Source organism: Mustelus asterias, chromosome 3 (assembly GCF_964213995.1).
Source record: "Mustelus asterias chromosome 3, sMusAst1.hap1.1, whole genome shotgun sequence".
In the NCBI taxonomy this organism is placed as follows: domain Eukaryota; kingdom Metazoa; phylum Chordata; class Chondrichthyes; order Carcharhiniformes; family Triakidae; genus Mustelus; species Mustelus asterias.
In genome coordinates, this window is record NC_135803.1 from 6,124,884 (window position 1) to 6,139,578 (window position 14,695).

A 14,695-nucleotide genomic window follows, 5' to 3' on the forward strand; every position below is an offset into this window, starting at 1 on the left:
GATATGCGGGTTAGGTGGATTGGCCATGCTAAGTTGTCCCTTAGTGTCAGGGGGATTAATAGGGTAAATATGTGGGGTTACGGGAATAGGGCCTGGGTGGGATAGTGGTCAAAGCTGAATAGCTTCCTTCTGCGCTGTAGGGATTCTATGATCCACTGAGAAAAGATAAAAACAATTTTAATCACACGTACATTTGTGACATTCACGCTTGACACACAAAACATTAATATTTACAGAAGAGGGTGTCACACACACAGCAACACTCTCCACTTCCCATGGTGCACTGTTGAGTGCTGGAAGGTGAGCGCCATTTTCTTCTCGGTGTGAGGGCATTCCCACCGTGGCCTGGCTGAGGGATGGGGGAGTGGACACGCAGTCGACACACGGCAAGGGTTGGAGGGAGCAACACAGCAAGCGGAGGGACTTTGGAGGGAATGACATGGTGAGGAGGTTCCACGTCTGACCCTCGGAGCGAGTGTCGAGTGCCTCCTATCCTCAATCTCAACAACAGTCAAAATCACAGCCTCCTGGGCACGGAATGCCGTGCAAGTTGTGGGTGAAGCTGTACCCCGTGTCTCCAGCAGATACAAAGCCGTCAAAGCTCCTCCCACCATCCCCTGTAGTGCAACTTAGACTGATCCACACACCTGTGGTGGACAGCACACACAACACATGATCCTTTATCACCCACTGTCTGACTGTGTACCTGTGTGTGTGTGTGTGGGACTATGTGTGTGTGTGTGTGTGTGTGGCACTATGTGTGGGACTGTGTGTGGGACAGTGCGTGTGGGATTGTGTGTGTGGGATTGTGTGTGGCACTGTGTGTAAATGTTTGTGGGACTGTGTGTGGCACTGTGTGTGTCTGTTTTGGGACTGTGTGTGTGTGTCTGTATGTGGGACTGTGTGTGTGGGACCGTGTGCGTGGGACTGTGTGTGTGCATCTGTGTATGGGACTGTGTGTGTGTCTGTTTGGGGGAGTGTGTGTGGGGGACTGTGTGTGTGTGTCTGTTTGTGAGAGTGTGTGTGTGGGACTGTGTGTGTGTGTCTGTTTGTGGGACTGTGTGTGTCTGTTTGTGGGAGTGTGTGTGTGGGACTCTGTGTGGGACTGTGTGTGGGACTGTGTGTGTCTGTTTGTGGGAGTGTGTATGTGGGACTGTGTGTGGGACTGTGTGTGTGTGTCTGTTTGTGGGACTGTGTGTGGGACTGTGTGTGTGTGTCTGTTTGTGGGACTGTGTGTGTGGGACTGTGTGTGGGACTGTGTGTGTGTGTCTGTTTGTGGGACTGTGTGTGGGGGACTGTGTGGGACTATGTGTCCCACCTTCTCAGCTTGGGTACAAGCTTGAAAGAAAATTGGGAATGGATTTCCCCAGGGAAGTCGCGTCCCTGGGGAAATGGAATACTCTGTGTGTAATCACAGGGAAATCGGCTGAGGGGAAGAGAAGGTCACACATTCTGGCACAACTCTCTCCAGCGATTAAACTAAATGCTGAGTGGCTCTCACAGATATACGCTCTCTCACGGCCCAAACTTCCTTCCTGGATTCACTGGGTCAGCAGCACCAAGAATGCCCAGCTATCACTGAAAAGCTTTATTTACCAAGTGAAAAAAAATAACGTTTTCTGTACATATATACACTCATACAACTTCCTGTATATACACACATATACAAATATATACATACAGCAATTCATTCAGGGTGAATTTTGTTCCGCGGAAGAATGTACATTGCTCCTTTTGTCACATTCCGCACTCGCCTATTAGACGAAGTGTACACTGACCCAACCAACCGTTACATTTGATCAATCACATTCCTCACTGTCTGAACCAGACTTCCCGTATGAGGCAATGGAGGCCACTTCAGTTGTCAAGCGGCCGCTCCCACTTTGGCTGCCCTTGGGGAGCACTGGCAACTTGGAGCAGTGGTTCTGGGTGAATTCTGGCTCATCTGCAAGAAGGCAGAAACCCTTTGGCATCTTTGTGTCAATAAGCAAAGGGAAAGTTGGGTGGGGAGGGGGGAGGGATATATTTTATGAGCCCTTGGCTCCACCTGTAGCTCACAGCCAGTGGCAAGGGCTCATGAAATTACCCCTCAAAATTCCTTTGTCAGGGTGAGGGGAACAGAAAACCTTTGGAGACTTGGTGACAACACTCAGCACTCCTCCCAGGTGAGGTAACGCACAGGTTAGATGCAAAGTAAAGCTCCACCTCTCTCTGGTCTGTTCAGACCCATAACCTTACTGTTTGCATTTCCTGTCACCATTTCCCACACTCTTTCTGGAGTTCTGCTGGAGGTGACCAATGTAGTGTCTATCTGAGATACTATTGAGGGTCTAATGTCCACTTTGAACTCTGGGTCTTGACCACTCATTCCCGGCTGTACACCTGTAGCCAGCAGGAAGAGTCGGTACTGGGCCCAGGTCCCAGGGAGAAATGGGTACTGGCCCCACGATCCAGTCCCCCATGTGTATACACAGCTGGATCGACAGACTGAGGGACTGTTTGAGAGCACAATTATGATTTGTGTCTTCAAGTTGCGACTGACAACTGATCTTCACTCAATCTCTTACAAGATCTGTCACGACCAAGGTAAGGAGTGAAGTGCGTCAGAGACGGACAGTGGGGGATTCATAATACTTCCTCATGTATAGTCATCCTTAACATGCTGTCTAACTGACCAAGAAAGCTCCAAAAAAGCTGGATCCCGCAGCCATATCAATCCAGCTGATGTTACTGACTGTCACAAATATCCTGTCATGGTAGCTGAGTTGAAACACTCCGCCCTGGTAAATGGAATGCAGCTCATACTCCCTGTTCTTGGCCCAGCAGGTTGTCCTGGTGTTTTTCATTAAGAGAATAGGTTCGGGGTAGGCGGTGTTCTTGTAGATGTACTGTACCATCTGAGTGTTTCTGGAAACGGACAGGGAGCTAGCCGGACTGGGGTCTGCGGCTTCACGGTATCGGAAGTAGGTCTGGCCGTAGACATAATAGAGTCCGGTCTTTGGGATAATCAGCTCTCCATCCTTGTACTCCACGCTGTGCAGGAACGCCAGGCCTCTCTGGGGCTCCCACGTCTGGATTTTCTGCCCCTGAAGTTTCCTTGACGTTGGACCTGTAACATTCACACGGTAAAAGCTAAGTGACGCAGGCTCAAATAGGCCGAAGATTTACCAGCAATGGGGAACGCAGCATATACTCTCGGGAGTTTAGAAGGAGAGGCAATCTCACTGAAACGCACAAAGTTCTGAAGGGAGTTGATGGGGTAGATACTGGGAGGCAGCTTCTGTTAGCTGGGGGTCTGAAACGCAACGGTGGCACGGTGGTTAGCACTGCTGCCTCACAGCGCCAGGGACCCGGGTTCGATTCCCGGTTTGGGTCACTGTCTGTGCGGAGTCTGCACGCTCTCCCAGTGTCTGCGTGGGTTTCCTCCGGGTGCTCTGGTTTCCTCCCACAATCCGAAAGATGTGCTGGTTAGGGTGCATTGGCCGTGCTAAATTCTCCCTCAGTGTACCCGAACAGGCACGGAGTGTGGCAACTAGGGGAATTCCACTGGCTATTGGGTAGCATTTATTGTCCTTGTGAGGAACATAAATGATCTCATCTGAGAGTCAATCCCTATTGCCTTGTGGGACAACCTAGAGAGGTCATAGTTTCAGGATAAGGTGTAGCAGATTTAAAATAGAGATGAGGAGAAACTACTTTTCTCAAAGGGTTGTGAATCTGTGGAATTCACTGCTCCAGAGCCTGGCAGAGGCGGGACATTGAGTAAATTTAAGGAAGAGGTGGACAGATTTTTAATTAGTAATGGGTTGAAGGGTTATGGAGAATGGGAAAGTGGAGTTGAGGCCAAGATGAGATCAGCCATGATCGTAATGGAATAACGGAGTAGGATCGAGGGGCTGAATGGCCACCTCCTGCTTCTAGTTCTTATGTTCATCAAAGTAGTTAACATTGAAGAAGAATGCAAGCTGAAGTTTCAGTGGGAGGTCTGTGTTACTGGTAAAGAATCTGAGTGTCGATATCTCACCTGCCAATGGGAGTGACCTAGTGTTGTAGTTCCCAGTCAGGTGGGCAGCAATTTTTTGTACAGATAGCTGGGCACCTGATTCCGACCGAGTCAGAGATGGAAGCAAACGCGAGACTTCACCTAAAGGAAGCAGAACAGAAAAAGAGTTGATAGGTTACCTCAGGGAGAGACGCAGTGCGCAATTTATCTCCATCTTCTCTATCTCTCTCTCTCCTCCTCACCTTTGCTTTCCTCCCATTTCCACACCCACCTTCCTCTGCTGAAGATGTTGTCTCCTCGTGAAGTCAACAGGCGTCTTTCACAGAGGGCGGGATTCCCAAACCCACCACCAGGGGAGCCATTGTAAGCAGGGATAAACTTTGACTTTGGGTGAGACCAGAAAACGCTGCCCAGAGAGTGCCAACAGACTATCCAACTACAGGTACCATCTTAACGCCACCTCATGGTGCTGGTGGAGTTGAAGGTGTATTTGGACTTTCAAAGGACAACATACGACATAATGGGCTTCTCAGCAAATTTGAAGCAAGTGCGATCAACAGGGCTGTGGCAACGTGTTTACAAAACTGGCTGAGGGGCAGAACGCAGAGGGCAGTGGTTGTTTTTCAGGCAGGATGGAGGATTACACTAGATTGGAAGAACTGGACTCGGGTGCACAAAGCCACGATTCACCCATCCTGCTGCGCTACGTTTTTAGCACAGCAGGCCGGGAGAATCACACGTCAACTGATTCGCGGGGTTCTCGGATGCGTTGGTGCTCCATGGGCTTTGCTAGCCTGTGACCCCTGGGCATGGGGTAGCACACAAAGGGGGGGTGGGGTCTATTGGGGGCAGGGTCCGCTCCCACTCTGTCATTGAGATCGATGAGGGCAGGAGGGAGGCCAGCGATCGGGGCAGACTTGGGGTGGGGGGGATCTGTCAGGGTAGGGGGGGCTACCTGTGGGGGTGACTGCAGATGGGGTGGGGGCAGGGAATTGGCACTGCGGGTGGAAATTGGGGAGTTGGCATTGCGGGGGTTGGGGGGGGGGTTGAGTTGAGGGTGGCCTGGGAATGGTCCGGAGGGCTGTGATTGAGCCATGGGGGGTTTGGGGAGGGGGGGGGGCAGCACTGCAGGGGTCCCAGGCTGGCCAGCAAAAGGGGAGGCTGACAGTTCGGGGCCAATGCACATGCTCAGAGGCCCGCTGGTTTCAGCCTCCGAGGTGGGAATAGACCCCACTCCCTGAAATCTAACGTTATTCATGCTGGTGGTCTCTGCAGTGCACAGAGTGCGGGAGATTCTAGTCTGAAGTCCCACTGAAAAAAACAGCGTGAATTTACTCTAGTTTTCCTGCAAATTCAACACTTTGAATCTTTTGGAAAAATTCCGCCCACTTTTGAAGCTTGCAGATGATGCAACACTGAAATGCGGTAAACACTGAGGAGGATAGCAACAGACTTCAGGAAGAGTCAGACTGGGAAATGGGATGTAACATGGTGGATGTCATTTATTGCAAAAAAGTGCAAATTGTGATGTTGGTTAACGGTACAAATTTTGAGCAGGCCACCTGGGGGGAACCTCCTGGTTTTCTCCCAAATAGTGCCATGGGATCTTCTTATGTCCACCTGAGCGGGAAGATGGAACTCTATTTAATGTCTTATCTGAAAGACGGTACATCTGGCAGTGTAGCACTCTCTCGGTACTCCGTTGGAACTGTCAGCCTAGATTCGGCACAACTTTGTGGATGTTCAGCACAACTTTGTGGGCTGAAGGGCCTGTATTGTGCTGTAGTTTTTCTATTTAGTGCTCAGGTTTCTGGACTGAGTCTTGAAGACATGATCTTCGACAATTCAGAGGAAGGAATGTTCCTCGCTGAGACACTGCTGGCTCTCGGACTGGAACCACAGCCCCTGTCTATCTGGACAGATAAAATTTACTTTCAAATTCACCCATCAAAACTGAAGCAAATCTCCCAAACCTCAGAGTTGTCTTAAGAAGATATCAATCCAGAAAATCAAAATGTAATTACCTTTTACAATGACAGACATGGCCTGCTCATATTGACTGGATATAGTCTGCAAAAGGATTTCATAACAAAAGTAAGCATTAAAAATAAATATATTTCTAAATAAACCTCATTACCTCTCTCTCCGAATTTAAAACACTTCTCAATCGCAACCTCTCTGGCCTGGCTTCCGGTCACGTGTCCTCAGCAGGAGTTCACTGTTTTTGTTTGAAGAAAGATGAAGTCGCCACATTCCCAGGTGACCGTAGGGGTGACTAATGTCGATTTAACCCGAGGATCACCACACCTCAGGCGAGGGGTAAGAAGGCAGGGCCTTCATGAATAAACTCGGTATGGGAATTGAACCTGCGCTGTTGGCTTTGCTCCGCATCATTAACGCGCTGTCCAGCCAACTGAGTCATGGCTGATGACATTCTAATGAAGCCCCTCAGGATGATTTCCTGCCTTACAGGCGCTACACAAATACAGGTTAATTTTGCTGATGTACCTTTTCTATCAGCTGTTGGACCTGATCTCGGAATTTCCAGCACAGCTCCTCATTCCTTTCCGCTTTCTCCCTGGTGGGATAGACGTAGAATTCCTCATCCCCCATGGGGCCAGGGTGAAGATCCAGAATGTCCTCCGCCAAACAGGCCATGTTGCTCTGGGAGAAGGTCGCCTGTATCTGGAACGTAGCATGAAAGATGTGGGGTGAAGTCGAGTGCTGCATATCTCATTACCTCTTCCCATTTCACCAATGTCCTCAGTTTGAGAAGATTTGGTGGATTTTCATCAGGCAAGGGAAACAAAAGATCATAAAACCATAAGACATAGGAGCAGAAATAGCCCATTCGGCCCATCGAGTCTGCTCCACCATTCAATGAGATCATGGCTCATCTGATATAATCATCAACTCCACTTTCTCGCCTTATCCCCGTGACCCTCGATTCCCTTACTGATTAAAAATCTGTCAATCTCAGCCTTGAACATACTTAACGACCCAGCCTCCACAGCTCTCTGCGGTAAAGAATTCCACAGATTCACTCCCCTCTGACAGAAGAAATTCCTCCTCATCTCTGTCTTAAATGGGCGGCCCTCTTACTCTGAGATTGTACCCTCTGGTCCCAGACTCTCCCACAAGGGGAAACAACCTCTCAGCATCTACCCTGTCAAGCCACTGAGAATCCGATATTTCTCAATAAGGCCTCCTCTCATTCTTCTAAACTCCAGTGAGCACAGGCCCAAGCTACCCCACCTCTCCTCACAAGAAAATCCCTCCACACCCGGGATCAGCCTAGCAAACCTTCTCTGGACTGCCTCCAATGCCACTATATCTTTCCTCAAATAAGGGGATCAAAACTGATCATAATATTTTAGGTGTGGTCTAAATAGCGCCTTGTATAGTTTTAGCAAGACTTCCCTATTTTTATACTCCATCCCCTTTGAAATAAAAGCCAACATTCCATTTGCCTTCCCAATTCTCCGCTGAATTTGCATGCGAGCTTTTTGTGATTGATGCACGAGGATCCCCAAATCCCTCTGAGCTGCAGCTTTCTGCAGTCTTTCTCCATTTAAATAACATTCAACTCCTTTATTCTTCCCACCAAAGTGCACAACTTCACATCTGCCTACATTATCTTCCATCTGCCAAGATTTTGCTCACTCACCTAACCTGTCTAAATGGAGACAAGGCAGATGAATGGGGTTCAGATACAGATCAAGCATGGTGTAGTTAGCAGAACAGGCTCGAAGGCTGAATGGCCTCTTCTTGACCTCAGATCACCTTCTGTGATTCTAGATCAAAAGCCACTTAAAACCAAAGCTGAGTTTCCATCCAGGAATCACTTGACTCTATTTCTCTTCTGTAGATGTGACCTTGATGATGTTATTCTTGAATGAGCCTCCCCCAAGCAGCCCATGTTTACATTCAAAAAGAACACAAACAATTTCATATCGCTGCATTGCTGTGATGAATCCGATGGTATTTCTTTCTGGAAGTCTTTCCAGCAGGAATTTAAAAGTTGGTACATCTGCTGAAGGTCAAGTTGGTTCAAACATGGAAACATAGAAGATAGGAGCAGGAGGAGGCCACTCGGCCCATCGAGTCTGCTCCATCATTCAATCATGGCTGACTTTTATCTCATCCCCATTCTCCTGCCTTTTCCCCATGACTCCTGATCCCCTTATTAATCAATTACCTATCTATCTCTGTCTTAAAGACACTCAATGACCCGGCCTCCACAGCCTTCTGCTACAAAGAGTTCCACAGATTCACCAGTCTCTGGCTGAAGAAACTCCTCCTCATCTCTGTTTTAAAGGAGCGTCCCTTCACTCGGAGGTTGTGCCCTCGAGTTCTAGTCTCTCCCACTAGTGGAAACATCCACGCCCACTCTATCCAGGCCTCTCAGTATTCTGTAAGTTTCAATGAGATCCCCCCTCATCCTTCTAAACTCAAAATGAAAAGGCTATGTGGTGCTATTTGGAAGACGAGGAGGGAGATTCTTTGGTGTCACTGACAATATTCAGATCAAATTCAGTCGGGAGTTTTGTGAATTTGATTCATTTTGGTCGGAAGGATGAGGAAAGGCAATATGAAATAAAAGATAAAGTTATAAAGGAGGAGCAGGTTCAAAGAGTTCTGGGGGTATGTGTTCATAAATTATTGAAGGTGGAAGGAGAGGCTGAGAAAGTGGTTATAAAGTAAACAGAACTCTGGGTTTTACACGTAGAGGCACTGAGTACAAAAATATGAAGTTATGTTGAGTGGACCTTTACAAGACACTCATTTGGCCTCAACTTTCTTTTTATTGGCTCCGAGGATGTGGCAGCATTTATTTCCCATCCCTAACTGTCCTCCATCTCAGAGTCAATCACTTGCTGTAGACCTGGAGTCACATGTCAGCAAGACTTGAAAAGGATCCCTAAAGGGCATTATGGGTTATTACAACAATGGCTTCCGGATCACCATTAGATTTTATTTAATTCACATTTCACTATCTGCCGTGATGGGATTTGAACCCACGTCCCTGGATGTTGTCTCTGGATTACTAGTCCAGTGACAATACCAAGACACCACTGCCTCCCCTTCACTGCAGTATTGTGTTCAATTCTGAGGACCGCACTGAGGGTGCAGGAACGATTGGTGAGAATGGTTCCAGGGGTGAAGGCCTTATAGATAAGTTGGGGTTGTTCTCCTTAGAGAAGGCCGAGAGGAGACTTGATAAACATATTCAAAATCTTGAGACGTCTGGACAGAATCGATAGAGACTGTTCTCTGTGGTGGAAGGGGCATGGACAGGGTGGAAAGGGAACAGCTGTTCCCCTTAGTTGAAGGGTCAGTTACGAGGGACACAAGTTAAAAGTGAGGGGTGGGAGGTTTAATGGGGATTTGAGGAAAGACCTCTTTACTCAGAGGGTGGTGAGGGTCTGGAATGCGCTGCCTGGGAGGGTGGTGGAGGCGGGATGCCTCACATCCTTTAAAAAGTACCTGGATGAGTACTTGGCGCACCATAACATTCAGGGCTATGGCCAAGTGCTGGCAAGTGGGATTAGGTGGGCAGGTCAGGGCCTTTCATGCATTGGTGCAGACTCGATGGGCCGAAGGGCCTCTTCTGCACTGTAGTATTCTGTGATTCTGTGATTCTGAGTGTGCAATTAGGTGAATTGTTCTTGCAGAGAACCAGCACAGAAATAATGGATCAAATGGCCTCCTTCTGTGCTGGCAACCATTCTATGATTTGGATTTGTTACAATAGTGATTACAATTCAAGAACACTTTGAATTAAGGGTCTGGAAAGTCCTGAGTTGTGAAAGGTGCTACGGAAATGCCAGTTCACTCCTGCTTTTTGATGTCATTGCGATATCCAGCCTAGAACACCAGCAATGTAGAGTTTCAGGTTTGACTCGCTAAGCAGGTCTGTGTTGGGAAGTGCACCAGAGATCAGATTGCATAACAAGTTTCGCGATGGATGATAGTAAGCAGGAATGTATAAAAGAGGAACGTGCATTTATTCAGCACTTTCAGGATGTCTCAAAGTGCTTTCCAGACAATGACGAGCTACCCTAACCCTCCCCACCCCCGATCTCTCTCTCTGGGTGGAATTCTCTGGCCACGCTGGTCTAAAAGCCGGACATTCCCACCCGACTGTCAATGAGGTTTCAGTGGTGGGTGGGATGAGAGAAGTCCGGCATCTCTCTCTCCTCCTTTTGGTTCCTTCTTGAAAACACCTCTTTGACAAAGTCTTTGCTCACATGCCCTAATAAATTCTACCCGACACTCACTCCTGTGAAACACCTATGGAGGCATTACTGAATGAAAGGTGCTATATAATTGCACATTGCTGTTGTTTGTCACTGCAGTTCTGTAGGGGAAATGCACCAGGCAATTTCCGCACAGCAAGCTCCCACATTCAGCACTGAGATACTGAACAGATCTCTGTCTTGGGTTTGGAGCAGTACATCAACACTCTGTCACTCAGCAGTTGCGTTGTGTGTGTGTCCCCATCCTCCCACATGCCTGACCTTAACATCAGCAGCTCACACTAATAGAGGGCCCAGTTTCTCAGGATGCAAGGCAGCAGTGCAAAGCTTCTGGCCGGAATTCTCCGATCTCGCCCATGGCTGGGATTCTCCCGTCCCACTGCAGTGAACGGAGATTTGGGGGAGCGCTAAATTCTCCGTTCTCGCTGGCGGGGAGATCGGAATCTGAGAATTCCCACCAATATCTGCTGGATGTGTTATGTTGCAGAATGGGAAGGCTTCTGGGAGTAAAATTAATCTGTGCCAATTCCAAGAAACAGGCTCATGACAAATCAGAACCATCCTCTGATTTTCCTTGCTGTTTTCCTGACAGGATTACAGGAACAGGTAAGAGAATATAATGGTGGTAGGATTTCCCAGCATGCACAGCACTCGTGAAAGGACTCCATTGAAACCATGAGATCCAACTCAGGTTGTCAACTCTTCCAGGAATTACAGACTGATCTCTTGGACAAGATTGCAAGTAACATACAGGAAAGAACACACAGGAGTTTGTTTTTGCATATTCAGGGTTTTATTTTGCATTTTCTCTGAACATTTTTGTTTGATAGTTAAAAATCTATCAGAGTTGGAACAAGAGGGAGTTTGACCCGGCCTGGTGGTTGGAGGTGGTGGGGGGAGGTAATTTGATTAAACCTCCAGGAATACATCAAACAAGAGTTGGCGGTCAGAGTGCATAAATTCAAGCCCAGCAGTGGTGGGGTGGCACGGTGACACAGTGGTTAGCACAGCTGCTTCATAGTGCCAGGGACCCAGTTCCATTCCAGCCTTAGGTCACTGTCTGTGCAGAGTTTGCACGTTCTTCGTGTGTCTGCGTGGGTTTCCTCCAGGTGCTCCGGTTTCCTCCCACAGTCCGAAAGACGTGCTGGTTAGGTACATTGGCCGCACTAAATTCTCCCTCAGTGTACCCAAACAGGCACTGGAGTGTGGCGGCTAGGGGATTTTCACAGTAACGTCATTACAGTGTTTATGTAAGTCTACTTGTAATTCTAATAAATAAACTTTAAAAAATTTATCACTGGACTCCTAATTCAGAGGCCCAGGGTAAACAGGACTTGGGGTGTCTCAGGCATACAGTGATTGGGGATAGAGTCCTCACACCTGGACTTGGACCTTTGTCACCTTGCCCCTTCCGCCACAGATATGAGACAAATCTGGAGCAGTCACTGTGCGTGCCTGGGAAAGGTTTTGCCACCAATACCGATGAAGGGCATGGATGTTTACCAACATACCTGTGATTCCATCATCCAAAATATCAATGGTGGCATTTAACCCAGCAGGTATGAGCCGTAACATGTGTTTACAATGCTATAAATATCTCGCTAATGAGTTGCAGGAAGCAGGCAATGCCTTGAGGTCATTGAAAAGGGTGCACAAATACAACCGAGCTTTCAGTTTGGTCGCATGGTTCAGTCTCTCTGCGATTGCCACTTTGACACGGTGGAGCGGCTTGTGTGCTCTGGAGATTCCTTGAGCAATAGCACCGGGAGCACCATGCTTCCAGCAGAGGGCACCATGGTGGCAAGGCAGGTGCCGGACAAAGTGCGATCCAAAACATCCTCAATGACAGAGCAGGCGGAGGAAGACCTTCGTGCATCTCACCGTCTGCAAAGGCAGCAGTGACAAGGAGGTCCTCGTCACCATTGTTAGACATGTCACCAAAGCCTGACTCCCAATTCATCCCGATTGTGTGGGCAATGACAGAGCCCAAGGCCACAGGTTAAACAAAGCCACGCACAGGTCCATTCGCCAAGGCATTGAATCACAGAATTCCAACAGTGCAGAAGGAGGCCATTCGGCCCTTCAATCCGACACTGACAAATCCTGTGGCAATGTGACAGGGCTAAAATAGGCTTTCCCCTGGCTGAGGAACCACCATCAAAGAAAGAAAACTTTGAATTTGTCAACAACACTCAATGGCAGATTCACAACAGCAGCTGATAGTTTCTAGACTATCTCCCTGTGTCCTGTGGGAGAATCCGCGATCAATGGGAGAGCTGCAACAAGCAATCAAACACTGAACAATAACAAATCCTGATGCTATTCCATCTGACGTCACCAAAGCTGCTGGTGTTGTGTTCGCATTAACACTCCATGCACTCATCCAAATATGTGGGAAGAAAAATAATTCCAGTGGCACGGTGGCACAGTGGTTGGCACTGCTGCTTCACAGCGCCAGGGACCCGGGTTCAATTCCGGCCTTGGGTCACTGTCTGTGTGGAGTTTGCATGTTCTCCCCGTGTCTGTGTGGGTTTCCTCCGGGTGAGTAATAGAGTCATAGAGGTTTATAGCATGGAAACAGGCCCTTCGACCCAACTTGTCCATGCTACCCTTTCTTTTTTAAAACCCCTAAGCTAATCCCAATTGCCCGCATTTGGCCCATATCCCTCTATATCCATCGTACCCATGTAACTATCTAAATGCTTTTTAAAAGACAAAATTGTACCCGCCTCTACTACTACTTCTGGCAGCTTGTTCCAGACACTCACCACCCTCTGTATGAAAAAATTGTCCCTCTGGACACTTTCGTATCTCTCCCCTCTCACCTTAAACCTATGCCCTCTAGTTTTAGACTCCCCTACCTTTGGGGAAAGATATTGACTATCTAGCTGATCTGTGCCCCTCATTATTTTATAGACCTCTATAAGATCACCCCTCAGCCTCCTACGCTCCAGAGAAAAAAGTCCCAGTCTATCCAGCCTCTCCTTATAACTCAATCCATCAAGTCCTGGTAGCATCCTAGTAAATCTTTTCTGCACTCTTTCTCGTTTAATAATATCCTTTCTATAATAGGGTGACCAGAATTGCACACAGTATTCCAAGTGTGGCCTTACCAATGTCTTGTACAACTTCAACAAGACATTCCAACTCCTGTATTCAATGTTCTGACTGATGAAACCAAGCATGCCGAAAGCCTTCTTCACCACTTTGTCCACCTGTGACTCCACTTTCAAGGAGCTATGAACATGTACCCCTAGATCTCTTTGTTCTGTAACTCTTCCCAATGCCCTACCATTAACTGAGTAAGTCCTGCCCTGGTTCAATCTACCAAAATGCATCACCTCGCATTTATCTAAATTGAGCTCCAGCTGCCGTTCGTCAGCCCACTGGCCCAAGTGATCAAGATCAACTGGGTGCTCCAGTTTCCTCCCACAGTCCAAAGATGTGCAGGTTAGGTGGATTGGCCATGCTAAATTGACCCTTAATGTCCCAAGCTGTGTAAGTTAGGGGGACTGGCCATGATAAATGGGTGAGGTTACGGGGATTCGGCCTGTGGGCTGTGCCTGGGGAGTTGGTGCAGACTTGATGGGCCAAATGGCCACCTTCTGCACTGTAGGGATTCTATGGTTCTAAATTCAGGAATGTGGCAATTATAACCCTCATCAATACAGGACCATGGACCCAATGTGACTTCCCACTTTGAATGGGAACATTCTAGAAGGTTTTGTCACATGATCCCTGCCCCCAATTGCCCCGCCCACACACTCCCGTCATTGGTCCCTGAATCTTTGTTACTGAAATGGATGATTCCTGGTTGTCAAACAAACTCTTCACTCGCATCGCTCACACTGTTTAACTAAACACCCAAGGGATCTGGCTCAGACGGAGCTTCATTCCGATGTTCCCCCCCCCCCCCCCCCCGCACCCCACGCCCCCTGGTGTGTTCCCCAACAGCAGAGGCGGCTCACCATTGGCCACTGGGATAATTTTCCAGTCCTGCCAATGTCTACGGCATTTCACGGTGGCGGCCTGTCCCGCTACTGGGAAACCAGCCGTGGGGATCGCCTTTGGCAGAACTGAAAGATCCACCCCTGGGTCGGTTCCGCTCCCGATCACCTGGGGTAAGTTCAGCGACGGGAACGGAAAATCACCCGACAAAGCCAAATCCCGTCTCACATCAGTGTGAATGTGTGATGTGATTGTCCCTTTCTGCCCCCATCATAGAATTATAGAATCATAGAAACCCCACAGTGCCATTCAGCCCATCGAGTCTACACTGACAACAATCCCACCCAGGCCCTATCCCCGCTTAGTTACCCTGCTAATCCCTCTAACCTTTCACATCCCGGGACACTAAGGGTTAATTTAGCATATCCAATCAACCTAACCCACACACCTTTGGACTCTCAGACATCTCAGTCACAGGGAACGC

General features: G+C 48.3%; 1 protein-coding gene across 2 annotated transcripts in view; it reads right to left on the minus strand.

Annotated features, from left to right (window-relative positions):
* Positions 1–1,572: 1,572 nt before the first annotated feature.
* Positions 1,573–14,695, minus strand: part of tnfsf10 (TNF superfamily member 10) — a 30,769-nt gene continuing 17,646 nt past the window's right edge. For both annotated transcript variants that reach the window (XM_078204452.1, XM_078204458.1), the window contains 4 exons: positions 6,512–6,688; positions 6,028–6,073; positions 4,025–4,144; positions 1,573–3,109 (listed from right to left, as the gene is read on the minus strand). In XM_078204452.1, the coding sequence (XP_078060578.1) occupies positions 2,667–3,109; positions 4,025–4,144; positions 6,028–6,073; positions 6,512–6,688 (786 nt within the window). In that variant the 3' untranslated portion in view covers positions 1,573–2,666. The remainder of the gene's footprint in view (positions 3,110–4,024; positions 4,145–6,027; positions 6,074–6,511; positions 6,689–14,695) is intronic.